Source organism: Parasteatoda tepidariorum, chromosome 6, assembly GCF_982258835.1.
Source record: "Parasteatoda tepidariorum strain Cologne lab strain chromosome 6, Ptep-v5.0, whole genome shotgun sequence".
NCBI lineage: Eukaryota > Metazoa > Arthropoda > Arachnida > Araneae > Theridiidae > Parasteatoda > Parasteatoda tepidariorum.
In genome coordinates, this window is record NC_141760.1 from 37,555,885 (window position 1) to 37,575,503 (window position 19,619).

Here is a 19,619-nt window from a genome sequence, read left to right on the forward strand (position 1 = left end):
AACCCAAAAGGGATATAATTTTACTTTTTAAGTAAAATGTTTCAGCCCGAATTATTTAAATATTATGATTTTATTTCCAAAGAATAATTTTTTATTTATTTTTCTAGAGTGTTCCAAGCAATTCATCCTGGGAGCAAGCTTTAAAATTAATCGTCAATGATCCACGTTATGGTACTCTAAAAAAATTAAATGAGAAAAAACAAGCCTTCAATGCTTATAAGACTCAAAGGGGCAAGGAAGAAAAAGTGAGTAAATTTTAAAGGACTGCATATAAAGTTTTTATTAAAGAAACTATCGTATTATTACATTTTTATACTTTTATGATAAAATGTTCTTTTATATTTTTGTCAAATGTTTTTGCTGAAATCATTTAATGAAATTCATATTTGATTAGTTACTGTTAACATTTATTTAATTTGCTATAATATTTTTTAAAGGAAGAACAGCGACTTAGAGCTAAAAAAGCCAAAGAAGAGCTGGAAGTATTTTTACAAAACTGTGATAAAATGCATTCCTCAATTCGTTACAAGTAAGTTAAATTTTTTTTTTCATTGTTTAGGATATTATTTTTAGAAAAAGTAATTACTCAGAAACTGTTTTTCTTTTTGTAGTAGTTTTTTTTAAATGTTTTTAGATACAAATGTGGCATATAAGATGATTATTGCATTGTATAATGTACTTTTAGTGCAAAGTTATTTTTGTCTAATTTTTAATATTAACTTTTTCTTATTCTAAATTTCTTAGTTCTATGAAGGGATAAAATCAACTCTAAGTGAAAATAATGTATTTACATAGTTTTAAAAATTAGTACTGCTATTTAGTTCAGTACATTTTATGGTGGTAAGTGCTAATATTTTACACAAATTTTTTTAATACAAATTTTACCTTTATGAATAAGACAATTTTGAATATTTTCTTAAATACTGAAATATTTATTTCAACTTGACATTGATGTTTAGTTTTTTGCACATGAAGCTTATGCAGTGCGAGAAATATGTTTATTGAGGAGTATTTTTGTCAGATTTTGTTATATTAGTTCAGGCAAATTTAGTTAAATTGAAAAGGTTAACATTTTACAATTAACCTCCTTCCAAATTACTCTTAATCATCAAGAAAATTTCATAAAATGTCTTTAAAGTTCAAAAACCTAAAAAATGGAGAAATTTAAAATAAATTCAAAAAAAATTTTCTTCTGAAGATGTTACTTTAATTTGAGTATTTTAAAATTCAGATTTTGAATTATTCTGCTAATTTTTTAGAAAAGCTTTGGAAATTTTTGGGGACTTAGAAGTATGGAAAGCTGTTCCTGATCGAGAAAGAAAAGAATTATATGAAGATGTTGTGTTTTTTGTTGCCAAAAGAGAAAAGGTAATAAATTTAGTTTTTTGGTTTTTAAGTCATATTGATGAAATTTGTCTTTATACGTTCGAAATTTTATGTATGCTTTAGGGAGATTATCTAGGTACAGTGGGTGATCGGTTAACGAACAGATCGGTTAACGAACAAATCGGATAACGAACACTTTCACGAAAGATTTTTGTGTTCGGTTAACGAACACATATTCGGATAACGAACACTTTCAAGAAAGATTTTTTGTGTTCGGACATCAAACACATATTCGGATAATGAACAAAACGAATTCTAACGAACACTTCTCGGCCTGAAAAAAAGTACTATTAAACGTTTGTTATCATTTTGCATACAAAATAAGATATTTAAAGCATGCTTAGTAATGATAATTACTAAAGGAAACTTGAATTAACAATGAATTTAAATTTAAAGGTCATTCAATAATTATTATTATAAAGCTTAAAACACTTCTCGTTTACCACTCTGAGAATCCCAGAGCATTTAAAAAAAAATTCCATAATTAATAACAAACTGCCAGTAATGTGGAGATCGAATCAGAGGGCATGGGTCACACAGTATCTTTTCAAAGAATGGCTATTTGAAGTTTGTCCGAGCATCAAGGACTACCTTGATACCAGGGTTGGGTTTTTGACGTCAAAAAGTGGTTTTTGACATGACAGGGGTATAATACTGGTTTAAACCGTCAAAAACCCGTCGAAAATGTCAAAAACTGAAGTTTGCCAAGAAAATATATTTAACTTCAAAACTACCAACAGTTGCCATGCATTATATTGAAATTTAATTATACTATAGGTAATCAGCAGGTTTTAAAATATTTTTTTATTAAAATTAAGGTAAAATAACAGATTTAAAATCTCAGAAATTTATATTCAAATGCATGTGCAGAAAAATTTTGCACAAAAATTGTTTAAATATTTATATTTAAAAAAAATTTTTTTTCTTTTTGATACTTAAGAAAATTAAAAGTTTATTACTATGCATTTTTGACATATAAGGAACATATAACTAATATTTATAAGGAACTTACAAGTTATGTTGTATAAATACAAACTTGATATAAGATACAAGTGTATAAAAAAATTTTTTTAATGTTATACCGAATATCTTTATTATCCAGTATGTTAATTTGAATTTAAAAGTAGTTAAATTTATGAATAATGATAAATATAATTCATATTGTTTATTATATTTATTTATAATTATTACACTTATCATTTTAAAACAATTTTTATCTCTTAATTTTTTTTTCTCCACTTGTATTAAGAATACAAATAATGCATATCTTGAAAGCAAGAAGTAATTATTCAACAGCTGAATATTTAGATATTCAACAAAACTACATCGTATTCAGCAAAATGAAATTCACAAGTATTTGGATAAACTAAATTTTCAGCATAGTAAATGAATAGGCTGAATATACTGTAAATCGACACTAACTACTCTGTGTATTTAACAGAAAGCACTTAAATTTGTATTGTCTTATGTTAAAAAGATTATTAAGAAGATTTAAAAGAATATTAAAAAGATTTTTCTTTAAAAGAAGATGTCTAATGTTTATCTTTAAAAATGTCTAATTTTTAGTATAATCTATACTATACACTAAATTTGGTTATAAATAAATTTCTTAATAATATCACTGCAGATTTTCAATAACACATGAAAATGAATACAGAATATTACAAAAGATGTGAGTTTTAATAACACATGAAAATGAATACATAATATTACAAAAGATGTGAGTTTTCAAAAGTACAAGATTTTGGTTACTATTCAAAATATAAGTGTTTCTTCAAAATTTTAAATTTATTTTTTCTAGAACATATTTAGAAACACTATCCTTTAAAAAATATATAAATTTTATGTATTAATTAAATTTCACATATGAATATAGGTTTTTGACATTTTCGACATTTTTGACAGTGAGGTTTTTGACGTGACGGTTTAAACCATGGTTTAAACTGTCAAAAAATGTCACATGTCAAAAACCTGCCAACCCTGCTTGATACCAATGACTTGCCGTTGAAAGCACTGCTGTTATTGGACAATGCACCAGGACATCCAAAGGATCTTGAAGATAATTTGTTGACTGACTTTCCCTGGCTGACAGTTCAGTTTTCAAATCCGAATACGACTTCGCTGATTCAGCCGATGGATCAGGAAGTTATTGCGGCTTTCAAGAACACTCGCGCGCTATTTCGTCCGTGTTTTGAAGCAAGCCAATTCTCCTCAACAATGACTTCAAAAAAGTTTAGGAAAGAAAAATTTGACATTCTTGAAGCTATTCGTATCATTCAAAAGGCGTGGTCAGAAGTCACACAGCGACAGTTGATTTCTGCTTGGCAGAAGCTGTGTCCATCCTTCGTTTAAGGTGACGGAGATGATCAGGGAGACACCCCTGAAATTATGGATAAAATTTTGACAACTGCTAGAGATCTGGAATAGGAGGTGAACGAGGATGACATAGAAGAGCTCGTAATGGGACATGTAGATTAACTGACGACAGAAGAACTCCAAGAAATTTTGAATGAAGAACACCAAGAAACACAGCGAAATGTGTCTCCTTCTGAACAAAAGGAAGACGAAAGAGCATACCAATGCCGACATCTGCCGTTAAAGATCTTTTGAAAAAGTGGGAGGATGTCAGAGCAATGGTCTTAGAATGGCACCCAAACTAAGCTGATGTCAGTAGGGTTGGGGATTTTTACAACGACAATGCTATTAATTACTTCCGGATAATCCTGAAAGAGAGAGAAAAGCAATCGACATTGGACATGTTCTTCAACGCCCCATAAGCAAAAAATGAAAAGGACTGATTAATCTGCAAGACTATATGTATGTATTATTTTTTAAAAAACTTAATAAGAAATTATAAATTTTTTTTAAATTTAATTTTTAGGGTCTCCAGAACGAATTAATCGATTTCACATAGAAGTCTATGGTGAATCGATGATCGGTTAACGAACAATTCGGATAGCGAACATAGTCTTGGAACGGATTATGTTCGTTAACCGATCACCCACTGTATAATTTTTTTTTCCATTTTAAGATAATAATGTCTTTCTTCAGAAGGAATTGAATCTTTCAAAAAGTACAGAAAAAAATTTCATTTGTTTTACTGAAATTTCCTGAATTATTCTTATGCGCTATTTTCATGTATTTTTATAGATTTTATAATATACTTTTCTGTTTATGTATTTAACTTGTGAGTATCATCTATCAAATCTTTATTTTAATGTATCACATAAGTTAGGAGATTACATTTAATGCATGAGGTTCATGTTTTTTCTTTTCTTATTTCATTAATTTTGTGTAGATATTTCTGTGCTAATATAAGTTTTTTTTAATTTTTTATTTTTGAACCTGGCATTTTATTTTTAAATTATTTGTGGTATTCATATATTTATATATACTAAAGTCAAACTTATAAAATGAACTTGATCAAAATAACCATGAAATAGTTGCTAAAATATTTTACTATTCTAACTGTAATCTTTATAGAAATTAAATTTAGTGTTAGTGAGGAAAAAAAACTTAATAATCTACTTTTGGCTTTCAAAATATTGCAATAAAATTCACGTATAATAAAGTTGTTATATTTTTAAAAACCTTTAAAGCTTGATATTTTGTCAACAATTTCAATTTAATGGGGAAAAAATCTAATTTAAATAAAAGAAAAGAAATCATATTTTTTACACCAATTTTAAATACAAAAGTTTATTTAATATTCCTAATGAATAATTTATGTTTATTTGTTTATGTTGTTTCAGGAAGAGGCTAAAGCTTTGAGAAAAAGAAACATGAAAGTTCTAAGTAGTGTTTTAGATTCAATGACCAGTGTCACTTACAGAACAACCTGGGCAGAAGCTCAACAATTGCTCCTAGATAATCCTCAATTTTCTGAAGATCCAGAATTATTAAGTACATGTTTATTCTACCTCTACTCTATTTAAACTGTTTTTTTTTCCCGTAACGATTTCATTCTACATGCTTCCCATAATCTACTACCAATATTTTTAATTAAACCAGTAAAAATTAAAAAGAAAAAAGCTGTAAAAATATGTAGTCTAAGAAAATTTCTTTTTTTGAATATATTCATTAAAAAAATAATATAATAGAGAAATAATATAATTTGTTGCCAACTGATTCTATACATGAAATTTTTTTTTTGGAATAGTATTCTAATTTTTATATCTTTAATTTTTTTTACTTTTTTTATTGCAAATAGTATAAAGCAAAATAAATTGTGCAAGTTTTAACATACTTAAAAAAAATGCATGGAATCTTGTTTTATATTAATGTTATAATTTTTTATTTAATGCATTAAACAGTGGCTTTAAATATTTTTACTGAGCAATTTTTTTCATTAAATTTTATTGAGTTGAATTGATTTTATTGCAGATATGGATAAAGACGATGCACTTATTGTTTTTGAAGAACATATAAGACAATTAGAACAAGAAGAGGAAGAGGAGAAAGAAAGAGAAAAGAAGAGAATACAAAGGCAACAGCGTAAAAATCGTGAAGCATTTGTGGTAAAATATTTTGAAATATTTAATGCTATAAGTAGCATGGATTTTTCTTAAGTTTTTCTGATTGAAAATTTTGTTTCAGCGTCTTTTAAATCAATTGCATGAAGCTGGAAAGTTGACATCTATGTCTTTGTGGGTGGAATTATATCCTACTATCAGTGCTGATATTCGTTTCAGCAATATGCTAAATCAACCTGGTAATTTATTATTTATTGCTGAGGATTATTTGTCAAGATGTTTTTTTTTTGTGGAAAGAAGTTGAAATGTATATTGAGTAATTATTTTTCAGGATCAACTCCCCTTGATCTTTTTAAATTTTATGTCGAAGAGTTGAAGGCCCGTTTCCATGATGAAAAGAAAATAATTAAAGAGCTTTTGAAAGTAAGTTTTATTGTCTATTTCTGTATTATTTTCATTACATTAATATGTAATGAAAATATGGATGATGAAAATATGGATTTATGATTTGAGGTTGAACTAATAAAATGGTTATACATAGCTGCCAACTCTACTGGATTTTCCGGGAGACTACTGGATTTCGCTCGAATCTCCCGGTTTCCCGGATTAATTTCTCCCGATTTTTTAACATTTATCAAAATATCCCTATGTTTAAGGAATATTTTTTTAAAAATCCCTATAACAGGAAAAATAGTATTCCATCGGATCTGAAACAGGCTGATTGAATCCAATATTTTTAAATTGCTTTCGTTCATTAAATTTATATTTAAAAACAATACAATAATCTCAAAATATGCAACTATTCATTACAAAATATTTGCAACACCAAAGTTGATCCAGTTAAACGTAAACTCTAAATGATGACGTTTAAACGGTTCCGCCTACCTTTTTTCTAAGTGGTTGGCCTTTTTTCTTCTTTTGGGTTTGAGATTTTGAAGGTAAAGTTATGTTTTGAAATCTGGCAATGCTAAGAGTTGTTTTGTTTGCGATCGCAGGCGGTAGAAAAGTCTACTCGTGAATTAGTCGGTTATATCATTATAGATGACTTTAAGAAGAAACAAAAAATACTATCAGTCTTATAAAGACTGTTTACTTTGTTTTATGATAACATTAGATCATATTATGTGAAAGTATGTGATTATATGGTTAATAAATTACCTTTCAACTTTTTCTAATGATTTCTTGAAAAAAGCTAAATCTGCAACTTGCATTAAAAACAATCCATCTACATAGTAAAATTTTTACATCTATTATGTTGTGGTTTAATCAAGAATTTTGTATTGAATTATTTCATTAAATGAAAGTTTTATTTGTTCCATTTTCCAACTATATGATTTTAGTTTTAATAATTTTTAAAGAATAAATATTTATTTAACTGTATGCAAGTAACTGTAATTCAAAATTTTAATTGCCTTTTTTGGTGTTTTGATTGTCTTGTTTTATAAATTTTTAAAAACTCCCTACAATTCCCTACATATAAGGTATGGAAATCGTGCGATTTTTCTCCTATATGATTTCTGAAATCTACTGGATTTTTTCTCTTCCATGTTGACAGCTATGGTTATAGTATGGTAAAAGAAAAATAGAGTTACATTCTAGGCAAAGTGAATCATTATTTTCTCTACTTAGAACCAATCTTTCAGTGCAATATTTTTTTTTGTGAAATAGCTGCCACTCTTTTGGGTATTTAACTTAGAGTTATATTGTTTGCTGTGCAAAATCTATGGGACATAAAACTTTAAATTACGAGGGTATGTAGAAAAATGTACAGAAAGTATAATGAAATAAAAAATTAGCATTCGATAATTAGTTAGAGAATTATTTGCTATTAAATTTGTTGTGAAAGTTACCTTAAACTCTGTTTCACAAGCTGCTGAAATGAAACTTCAGAGTGGAAATTTGATGTGCTGAAAGGGCCATATGTGTTTATAAGCTTAACACAGTTTTTTTTTTCCCAATTTCCAACAAAAGTGGAAGAAATTTAAAGTGGTTTTTCTTGATTTTTTTCAGCATTTTTGTTTTAAATATTGAGTATTTATCCATTAATGTAGAAAATTTATTTTTCCTTCACAAAATTTTGATTTAATTTATTTTTGAAGTAAATGTTAATAAAAAAAAGGTTACCAAGAAAGAAAGGAAGAGAGATTACTTGTTGCCTAACGTAAATCTTAACATTTATAAAATTTTTAAAAATAAAAAAACTTAATAAAAAGCTAAAAACTTTCTATTTGAATTGTAAGTTTCGTGAAGAAGAAAAATTACTATTAATTTATTTATTTACTTTATTTTTTGAGTCGCACGTTCATATTTTTCTTTAATTTCTTTATTTTTAAATTTGGATGATAGTGTTTTCCAAGCCAGGTAATCGTCTATTTTGTTATTATGGACATATTAACAAAATGTTCTTATATTAAGCTACAATCATTGTACATTTGGAAAACAAAATATTCTGTGTTTTTGTGGAAAATATTGGTGTTTAAGGGAAAAAAATGATGGATGTGAAACAATTGTGGGACGTTGGTGAGCAGAGGAAGCAGGGTGCAAAGTCTCCTAGTTTTCAAAAGAAAGGTTCAAAATGAATCAGCAACAAACTTTTACTTCCTACTTAAAGTGGTTTAAATTTTTAACTTACATCTTTCTCATGGCTTAAAGGGTTAAATTATAAAACTGATTTTTAGCTCTTGTGGTAAATAAAAAAAAGGGAAGAAATCAATAATATCTGTGAACATGAAGTACTAGAAATATTTCTATTTGTTTTAATTTCTATTTAGTGTAAATATCAAATTAGTGTTTTTACTTATAAATTTAGTTTTTGTGATTGTAGAGCAGTTCTCAGCAACCAATTTTCATTAAGTATCAACAAAATACTATCACAAATAGTTAGGCTGTAATTGAAGCTTGTTTTATAAATTTTTAAAAACTCCCTACAATTCCCTACATATAAGGTATGGAAATCGTGCGATTTTTCTCCTATATGATTTCTGAAATCTACTGGATTTTTTCTCTTCCATGTTGACAGCTATGGTTATAGTATGGTAAAAGAAAAATAGAGTTACATTCTAGGCAAAGTGAATCATTATTTTCTCTACTTAGAACCAATCTTTCAGTGCAATATTTTTTTTTGTGAAATAGCTGCCACTCTTTTGGGTATTTAACTTAGAGTTATATTGTTTGCTGTGCAAAATCTATGGGACATAAAACTTTAAATTACGAGGGTATGTAGAAAAATGTACAGAAAGTATAATGAAATAAAAAATTAGCATTCGATAATTAGTTAGAGAATTATTTGCTATTAAATTTGTTGTGAAAGTTACCTTAAACTCTGTTTCACAAGCTGCTGAAATGAAACTTCAGAGTGGAAATTTGATGTGCTGAAAGGGCCATATGTGTTTATAAGCTTAACACAGTTTTTTTTTTCCCAATTTCCAACAAAAGTGGAAGAAATTTAAAGTGGTTTTTCTTGATTTTTTTCAGCATTTTTGTTTTAAATATTGAGTATTTATCCATTAATGTAGAAAATTTATTTTTCCTTCACAAAATTTTGATTTAATTTATTTTTGAAGTAAATGTTAATAAAAAAAAGGTTACCAAGAAAGAAAGGAAGAGAGATTACTTGTTGCCTAACGTAAATCTTAACATTTATAAAATTTTTAAAAATAAAAAAACTTAATAAAAAGCTAAAAACTTTCTATTTGAATTGTAAGTTTCGTGAAGAAGAAAAATTACTATTAATTTATTTATTTACTTTATTTTTTGAGTCGCACGTTCATATTTTTCTTTAATTTCTTTATTTTTAAATTTGGATGATAGTGTTTTCCAAGCCAGGTAATCGTCTATTTTGTTATTATGGACATATTAACAAAATGTTCTTATATTAAGCTACAATCATTGTACATTTGGAAAACAAAATATTCTGTGTTTTTGTGGAAAATATTGGTGTTTAAGGGAAAAAAATGATGGATGTGAAACAATTGTGGGACGTTGGTGAGCAGAGGAAGCAGGGTGCAAAGTCTCCTAGTTTTCAAAAGAAAGGTTCAAAATGAATCAGCAACAAACTTTTACTTCCTACTTAAAGTGGTTTAAATTTTTAACTTACATCTTTCTCATGGCTTAAAGGGTTAAATTATAAAACTGATTTTTAGCTCTTGTGGTAAATAAAAAAAAGGGAAGAAATCAATAATATCTGTGAACATGAAGTACTAGAAATATTTCTATTTGTTTTAATTTCTATTTAGTGTAAATATCAAATTAGTGTTTTTACTTATAAATTTAGTTTTTGTGATTGTAGAGCAGTTCTCAGCAACCAATTTTCATTAAGTATCAACAAAATACTATCACAAATAGTTAGGCTGTAATTGAAGCTATTTTATTCCATAAATGTAATAATATATATAAGATTTTCATTATAACATCAACCAGAAAAAAAATATCTGTACATTAAATTGACGTAGGTAAGGGAGTTAAGAACTGTACACAGGGATAAGTGTTCAAACATTTTAAACTGGTTTTAGAAAAGATACATTTGATTTATTGTCAGAAGAGTGTATTAAATATGCAAAACCTATTATGAAAATATTCAAAATATTTCTATTTTGAAATGTTTCAATTTCACTCTTCACTTATTGCATAGAAAAAATATATTTGCTTGATTTTAATTGAATAGGAAATGAAGCATAAGTTTCTTATATAAAATTATATGTTAAATTTAATACAACAATTATTCCATTTTAATATATTTATGAATTATAATTTTACATTAATAAATTATAATGAACTTGTGTTTTTCTGGAATTCTACGAAATGGAATATGTTTAAGTTTGTGTTAAGTAATGGGGAAAGAAAATTCTTGTTTGAAATAGTATGATTGTTTATTCTTTCTAATTTAAAGATTGAAAAATCAGTTTTTTTTTATTTTTTATTACTCTGACAAGTTAGTACTGATTTTTTTTCTTTAATAACAATACAAATTCCATAGTGATAAAAATATTGTCATAAAATTCCATGTCTGACACTTAGTAATAAGTACAAATGTTACAGAGTGTCCTTTTTTTCTCCCTTCTTTTTTTTTTTTTTACAGTTTACAGTAAGCATTTTCCGAATTAAATTAAATATACATCCTTTATTGGAATTCAATTACAAAAATATTAATTTTTGTAGGAGAAAGGCTTTAGTGTTGAAGTTAATACTACTTTCGATGAATTTGCTACAGTTGTTAGTGAAGACAAACGATCAGCAACACTAGATGCAGGCAATGTAAAGCTTACCTACAATAGTGTAAGTACAATATAGTTATGTTCCTGTAATAAATGTATTTATTCTTAAATTTTCATTGCAATATTTTTATAATTTTAGCTTTTAGAAAAGGCTGAAGCTCGAGAAAAAGAGAGACAGAAAGAAGAGGCCAGAAAGGTAAAGTAGAAAGTTTTGTGTTTAATTTGGTTGTTTTGCTTCTAAGTTCTTAGAAGTACAAACTAGCTAACTCCAACTAAATATTTATATTTTCTTCATAAAACAAAATAAAAATTGCATCTAATATTATTAGTTTTGACTATGGTTTCCTGGCTTTTAAAGTGATTTTTTTCACTATTTTATTAATTATTTTAATTTCTTAATCTTGCAACATTTTATGTTTTTATCCTATGTCCAAACCGAAGAATGTATATAGTTGAAGAAGTCTAGCTTTCATTGACAAAACGTAAACCTGTTCCCCAAGGTTAGGTGCGGTCCCTGTGTATAAAGGACTTTTGAAAGGAAGTTGAAGAGCTTAACTTCTCCTTTATATATTCTTTGCACTAACCTTCTTTTTCCTTATCTATCAATTTTTGTTAGATCGTATGTCCTTACCCTATTGGTTAATATCTTTTATTACTATTTTTTTCTTTGTTGTAACCTTATCATTTCCTCTTTGTGTTTTCCTCATTCATTCACTGTTTTGTCACTGAAGAAGGTGCATCATTAAAATACAAAATGTATACTTTGGGCTCTTTATACTTTGTTTTAGTTTTCTTTTTTTTAAATGGCACTGTTTGAAACTTTTGCAACTTGTGTTTACTTTTTTTAAATGCATAAATTAAGTTATTAGTCAGGGAAAAAGTAAATCCAGTATTCCCTTCAGATACCGATTTAAGGAAAAAGAATTGTATGCTTATTTTAAGTTTATCAAAAAATACATTTTTTTAAAAATTATGTTATTTACAATTTTTAAAAAAAAGTTTTGTTGTACGCATTAAGTTTTTTTCAGTAAATACATTCTAAAATCATTTTAGTTCAATTGTTTATATGACTATGTAAACTATAGAACTAAATCTATTTATATCATTTTTTTTCGTTTTGGTTATTGGAACCAAATGAGATATGCTATTCTGGTTGTAAAAAATGTTTAAATCTTTAATTCTGCATAACTTACATATTTGAGTGCATTTTTTGCTTTTTTTCAGCCTCAACTAAACTTATCAACTTGTTTAATACTAACATTGAATAGTGTATATGTTAACTTGTTAGTGATAATGGTTATTTAAGTTAATTCAAACATAAACAGTATTTATAGTGTTAAGGAAAAAAGTAAATAATTTTTCTTTCTTATTTTTCAGCAAAGAAGACTTGAAAATGCTTTCCGAAGTATGCTTAAGAATGCTGTACCTTCTGTAGATTCAACAGTTGAATGGAGCCAGGTAAATATTTGATTTTTTTCTTCTGTAAGTTCCAACCTACCTATTTTTAGAAAAAATATTATTTTTATTGTTTTGAGTTTTAATATTTTGTGAATCAATTTATTTTTTCATCATTGCCCAATGATCGTTTGGTATCAGAGATTTAGAAGTAAACAAGGCTCAACAAAGAAATCTTACAATATTCTTCCCTTGAAGCAATATTTCTTTGAAACATCTTGAAATGAACAAATTGAGAATAAGAGATAAAATTATTTCAACTAGCAGTTTATTGACTTCATGACAATCTAAGATAACAAAGATTTAACAGGGATTCACATGGAAATCTGACATAAAGAATATTTAGTAATTGTGGTTCAATTGATATGGACTTAGTGAAGAAACTCCCAAAAGAAACTTAACAGCATTTGCTACAAAATAGGAAAACACTATGTAGACATCTTAGGACTGACACCTTTGCTCCCGTTGCTGGTCAGAACAAAACTCTTTTTAGGATGAAAGTAATGTAATGACAGCTACGTCTCTGAATTCATTAAAATAATAAACAAAATGATAAATTCTGATGTAACAGAATATTTGTCAGGGTATATGATATATTTTTGAAATTTTTTTTTTATAAAATGAAAAAGAAAGTAAAGATAAAGGAATAACAAAACATTTTGTTGAGATCATTTAAATTTATGTTAAGCAATAGAATAATTAACCCACTGAAAATTCTAGGCTTGGAACAAGAAAATTTAGAACAACATTGTTTAGCTCATCTATTCCCTTAGAGTGCTGTAGTGCCATAATAGAAAAAGAATGAAGAAAATAGAATTTTTTGAAATCAAAGATTGCTTTTAGAGGTTCTCTGGTCTTGGGATGCAAAGAAGCCTCTAGTTTTTCATGGTTGTTTTAAAATATGAAATGTTAGACTTACTTAGAGTATAATTACTTCTCTAGCTTTTATGAGATTGTATCTAAGGGACTTGCAAAAGGATTCTCAATCACAAAATGATTTGTTTAGCATCAAACAATGGATCAACATTGAGAACAGTACAACAACACATATTTGAAAAGCTAAGTTGTCTCATTTACAGGATCTATAAAGAAACTTTTTTTCTTTTACATTAGCCACCTAAAATTATACAGTATGTCCCAAGTAATAAGACTACTCACAAAAGACAAGGAAATTGGTGTAAACAAATCATGGGGCCATTGTTCTTTGATAGCACAATTAATAATTTAGCATACCTTTTCATGCAATTTGTTAATTTATTTGTACCTGCAGAAAGATGGTGGTTTCAGGAGAATGGAGCTACTTCCCATACATCTGCAACAACCATGTCATGTCTTTCCTTAAAGAGTTTTTTGGGGACTGCCTGATTTCAAAATGATTGAGGCCTCCCTGAAGTGTGAACTTGTCACCTCCAGACTTTTTTCTATGGGGACTATTCTCCAGACTATTTTCTAGTCTATATACTAATATTTCCATCACCCAACTAAAGTCGAAAATTGAACAAGGGATCAAAAAAGTTTTCCCTCAAGTGTTGGTCTTAAATTACCTTGTTAAATGTGCCAATGCTTGTAAAAGCGTTAATGGAAGTCATTTTGAAAATTACTTGCAATTTGTGTTCAATAAGCATGCCTTTTCTCTGATCTCCATGTTTCTTTTTTCTGAGTTAAATTTTATTTGGGACAAACTATCTTGCTAACTTTTTTCGTGCTGTATCACACTGTCGTCATCTTGCAATTGGCCATGAAATTGTGAAGCCTTAACCTACATCACAACTGTGGCCCATAATGGGCTGTTGTGGGAATGAATGCATTACTTAATATTTTTGTTCATGGGCTATTTTTTTAAAACTAATTTAATATTAGTCTAAAATCATTGTCTGCTTAGTATCATTAATTAAAATGATACATAGTTTTTATTTTTTTTGAAAGCTTGCTTAATGTTTTTTTTCTTTTTTTCATTTTAGTATTTTTTTCTTTTAAATTTGCGTCACATACAAGGTTTTACACTTTAAAAGTGATGCTAATTTCATAGTTAAAAGTTATTCTTTGTTTTCATGTTAGGTTCGAAGACAATTTGAAAATGAAGCTCCATTTGAAAATATAACAGTTGAATCCGAAAGAGTTAGACTGTTTAAAGAATATCAACAAACTCTTGAGGTGAGATTGCTCTATTATAAATAAAGAACATTTTATTAAAAATACTTTTTATAGTATAAGATAAATTTTTAGCTGAAGAATTCAGCTGTAAAATGCTTTTTTATTATAATTCGTTAATGATCTATATTTACTTTTATGATTGTATTTGATTTTTTTTACAATAAAATTTAATTTTAGACAATAATGATAAAAAGTGTCATAAAAAGTGAAAATGTTTTAAATTCTTTTTGTATTCTTGTATATTTTGTAAAATCAAGTAAATTTTGTTTTTCACAATACAATTTTGTCATCACAATACAACAACACATAGTTGATGTTGTTGCATTGTTTTTGCCTGGACCCTGATGTTAGTTCTTTGTTTGTCTTGCTTTTAATAGAAAATTTCCTAATTGAAAATTTTGAGAAAAAAATGCATAAATAAACAATGTACTAAAATTGATTTATTATTCTGCTTATCATATTAGAAGTTACATGTGTAATATTTCAAACTGAAAAAGTGACTGAAATGAAAGAAGAAAGTCAACATTTTTTTAAATAAATTTAATAGTTACAAAGTAGTTTGTTTCTTTTTATTGTTTTTTACTGATATTTCTTACTGAAGCCTTCAGTCTGCATGTTATTTAAAAATATGTTGTAGCTAAGAGGTTTAATGTATTATCTTTAAATAGTCAAAATTATGAATTTTAGAATCTAATAATAAAAATTAAAACTTTTGACGGTTGTATTCCGTGTTTCATATTTATCATTATTTACTTAATATCATTTCTATAGTTTTAATGTGATATAAGTTTTGCATTTCTTTTATATGTCACAAAAAATTAAATCGAATTGAACTTTTTTTCCAAAAATAAACTTTTCTTTCTTTTGAATTGGCAGCTATGATTCTAAGAACTTCCATAGTTCAGAATTTTTTTAATATTTTACTATTTAAAGAAAATAATTTAATTATTAAAATTGTATTAGTTTAGTTTATTTTTATTCAGATTTTATTTCTTTGCATTTCCTGAAACTCTGTTTAAACATAGTAATTTTTTTCACGCAGGAAGCTTGCAGTCATCATCATAGTAAACCTAAAAAGCATTCCAAAAAGTCAAAGAAACAAAAGCATCGGTCTCATTCCAGATCTGTGAGTATAATTATATGTTTGATTAGCAATGTGCTTCAATTTTTTTTTTTTTTAGGTCACCAGAAAACTTATTTTTAGAAAGTAATTTTATAATTTTTTTAGTTTTAAGAAAAATGTCTTTGTGTTACATATAAAGAAAAGTAACTACTATCTATGCTTTATACCATGATTCCCAATTTCAGCTACTTTCTATTTTGCCATTTCTTAGACATATAGGGGAGTGTCGGGTACCCCCGCCCACTGTCAGTTTCATATGTATAGAATATTTTTTCAAGTCAATGGACAATCGAACATTTATTGTTATATTAAAGAAAGATTATTTTCAAAGTTTCAAGTATTTATGCAGCTGGTAACATGGTAAACAATAGTTTTGAAAATAGGTTGAATACAGTAGTCAAATTTTTTGAATTTCTATTTTTTTAAGTTAAACTATTATTTTTTTGGTTTATTCTTTTTGCATTATTTAATTAGATGATAAACAATAGAAACATACAGTAGTGCAAGTGCTGCGCCGATCTGCGCCAATTCTAGAAACCTGCGCCTACATGCTCCAAATTGAAATATTTGGCTTAAATTGCGCCGATCTGCGCCAAAAAGGATATTTTCCCCTGGGTATCGCCGAGTCTCAATTTTGCGGCAACCAAACTACTGCCATGTGGAGGGTTGCTCTGGATTCAGTGGGAAGGAAGGATTCTTGCACTCTCATTTGCAACTCTGCTTCATTTTGCAAGATATTCTCAATTTCAGGCTTCATTTTCCACTCTCTGAAATGGAACCGAAACTTCTCTCGAATTTTCGGGGACTAACTAAACATTGCCAAATTTTAATAGCAAAAGAAAATTTTATTTCTCTTGTTAATTTCATCGTTATTGAAGTGCCATCGTCTTCGTCAATGGCAAGCTACTGGCCTTCTTACGCTATTCTATTTATAGATTAGTACCATGATCTTTGAATTAACTTGAGGGACCATTCACTAAGTACATATTTTCATGTTGATCCTCAGAGCAGTCAAGAACCACAAAGCTTCATATCCTCAAAATTTCCATCTCCCTTTTGTTCATTTAATTTAATAAAGATAAGAATTAATTGAGTTTCCTAAACGTAAATTTTTTATCTGAGGGACCATCCACTAATTGTATATTGTTTTTAAACATTTATTTTAATTTATTACCTTTTTTTACTAATATATTTTTTTACTTATTGCATTTTATAATTGTATTATTACTTTCAAATTTTAAGTGCTCTTAATTCGTTTTAGGAAAAAACTTAATAATATTTAGAGGCAAGATTTTAAATAAGTATGAAGAGAGGAGTTTTCAATATTTTAAATGCAGCAAAAAATCTTATGTTTTTCAGATTTGTCATTCAAAAATACTTTAATTCATCTCTTAATGATTTGATTGAAAGCAACTGATATAAAAAATTCTAATTATCACAGATTTGCTAAATTTTATGAGTGTAGGGACAATATAATAATTTACTTCTGAAATTTTTTTTTTAGCTTCAATACTCATTGTATTTGCATTTAAAAATTATTTAATTTTTTTAAATAATTTCATTAATAAAATACTGTGCTTGGTAACCAATTTTAATAAAAATTTATTAGGGGCCATTCACTAATTTACATTTGTAATATAAATTAAAGTTTTTTTAATTGGCTTAATTCTTTACATATTTTTATAAATTCGGTATGATCAATACTAATCCTGTTAATGTTTTATTGAATATACTATTACAAATAACATTTATTTAAATTTTAAGAAAAATGCACTCGATAACCTTAAATAATAGTTAAATTAATTCGAGTTTTGAATTACCTTTTACAGAATTAAATAAAGTAATTGTTAATTTAAAAAATAGTATGAGCCACTCAATATTGAATTTATTTAAATTGCTTTTGCCAAAAGCTCTTTTTTAAGAAATATTAAATAAATTTTTAGGTCTTTTCCAAACTGAGACACCATTGATTTACTTGCTGTATGATGAAATGGTGTCTCTAGTTAGGGGGTTCAGTACCTAAAAACCTTCAAAAAATCGAATTGAGATTTTGATCAATAATTAAACTAGAAACTATTAGCTTTCTAACGATATATTGCTTTTGTTTGAAATCCACGTAGAAGTGCACTTAAACTTAATTTAAAAAATGTAAACAAACCGAAAACACCCATGCCACGCCCACTTCTGACTGACGATTTCGTAAACATTATAATGTTCATTATTTTTTGCATGTGCTATTACCAAGCCATTAAAATTTTTTTTATAATTTCAACTTTACAATATCTTTAGTTGATTGTAACTTTAACTGGATTATTTTTTTGTTCTTTATTTCCATGCGATTTTCGAGAATTTTGAATATAAAACTAAGATTTACATTAGTTTGATTTGTTAAGTCTATTTTTGTTTTGTTCTTTTATTATACTGTTATTAGGTCATTATTTTTACGTTTTTTTTTTTATTCTTCATTACGTTTTTGCTTACTTACGTAAATGAGAAGAAAATAAAGTACTGAAATGCAAAAAAAACATTGCTTATGAACCAGGATTGTTTTGAAGCTGTCATTACCGGCGTAGATTAGGAATTTCGTTTACATTATTCGAATTTACCTTGGACCGGATTTTTTTTTCTCCCTAATTTCTAGTTACATCATTTTGATTTTTTGTTTAAATGTTCTTTACATAATATTTCTAATTTTGAAGTAAATTCTTATTTACAGTTCTTTGTTAATTATTTCTGTGTTTAGAATGTTTATCTTGAAATATGCATTTTTTTAGATTTTTTTTGTAATATAGTTATTTTTTTTAACAAAAATACTTTTAACTCATTTAAATTTAAACAAAACATCTTGGTAAAGACTTGAATATTCAATTTTCATGAATAAAATTTATGGATGGTTTATGAATTATACAATTTTATAATTATCGCATTCAGTTTGATCATTTTAAGGGCTTTTTATTCACTCGAAAAGTGAGGAGAGTATAGTATAAAAACCTATTTTTCAATCAAATAAAAGAAACATTTAAGAGTAATTTGTTTGAAATGTAAGCAGTACGAGATTTATAACTTAGAAACACATTTTGATTTTTGAATTTAAATTTTAAATATTGTTGGTAGTCTAATATTTACGCTTTAAATGCAAATAACTCAAAACTATGTTTTTTTTGCTTCGATGTACCTTTTCTTGAAAACTATTGATCACAACACTTTGATTTTTGATTTAAAAAGTTCCTTTAGTACTGTAATTTGTGCTGAAGTGAGCAGTTTTTTAAGAGAAACTTAATATTTTTTTTTAATTCAAAATTTTCGGATGAAAATGTGAAGCTTTTAAAATTTTCTGACATGCTGTGTAATTTATTTTTTTTAAATTTCTTTTAATTCACTAAATTAAAAAAAGTTCACTTCAGTATAATCTAGAATATCTATTACATACACAAAAAAAATTTCAAAGCTCTAACTACGATACTTTTTTTAAAAAGGTACATCGAAATATGCCATTTTAACATTGTCAACATAGGAGGTACCGAACCCCCTTTTAAAACGTTGTAAGGGTGGTTTTTAAAGAGTTTTGCTTTTCTTAGTTTGTCAGGAAAGGACTTAAAATCATTGGATGTAGAAAATGCAGATATTTGGCAAAATTCAAATTTAATAGAGGTTGGACTAGATACCACAAAGGCGATGACGTCCTTATCTTCTTCAGAAAAGAAAAATTTATGCATTTAGGTGGCAGGTCTTTTTACTTGGCATGTGCAAAAAAGTTATTAAAAGCATTGCCTCTGGAAAATAGGTTACTGTACCATCTTAAAGTGATGCATTCTG

General features: G+C 27.0%; 1 protein-coding gene across 8 annotated transcripts in view; it reads left to right on the forward strand.

Moving 5' to 3' along the window:
* Prp40 (pre-mRNA processing factor 40) overlaps nt 1-19,619 on the forward strand; it is a 58,737-nt gene that overhangs the window by 21,173 nt on the left and 17,945 nt on the right. For all 8 annotated transcript variants that reach the window (XM_071178816.2, XM_071178820.2, XM_043045339.3 and 5 more), the window contains exons 11-22: nt 108-245; nt 438-529; nt 1,260-1,368; nt 5,139-5,289; nt 5,770-5,903; nt 5,983-6,097; nt 6,190-6,281; nt 11,016-11,132; nt 11,211-11,267; nt 12,449-12,529; nt 14,585-14,680; nt 15,723-15,806. In XM_071178816.2, the coding sequence (XP_071034917.2) occupies nt 108-245; nt 438-529; nt 1,260-1,368; nt 5,139-5,289; nt 5,770-5,903; nt 5,983-6,097; nt 6,190-6,281; nt 11,016-11,132; nt 11,211-11,267; nt 12,449-12,529; nt 14,585-14,680; nt 15,723-15,806 (1,266 nt within the window). The remainder of the gene's footprint in view (nt 1-107; nt 246-437; nt 530-1,259; nt 1,369-5,138; nt 5,290-5,769; nt 5,904-5,982; nt 6,098-6,189; nt 6,282-11,015; nt 11,133-11,210; nt 11,268-12,448; nt 12,530-14,584; nt 14,681-15,722; nt 15,807-19,619) is intronic.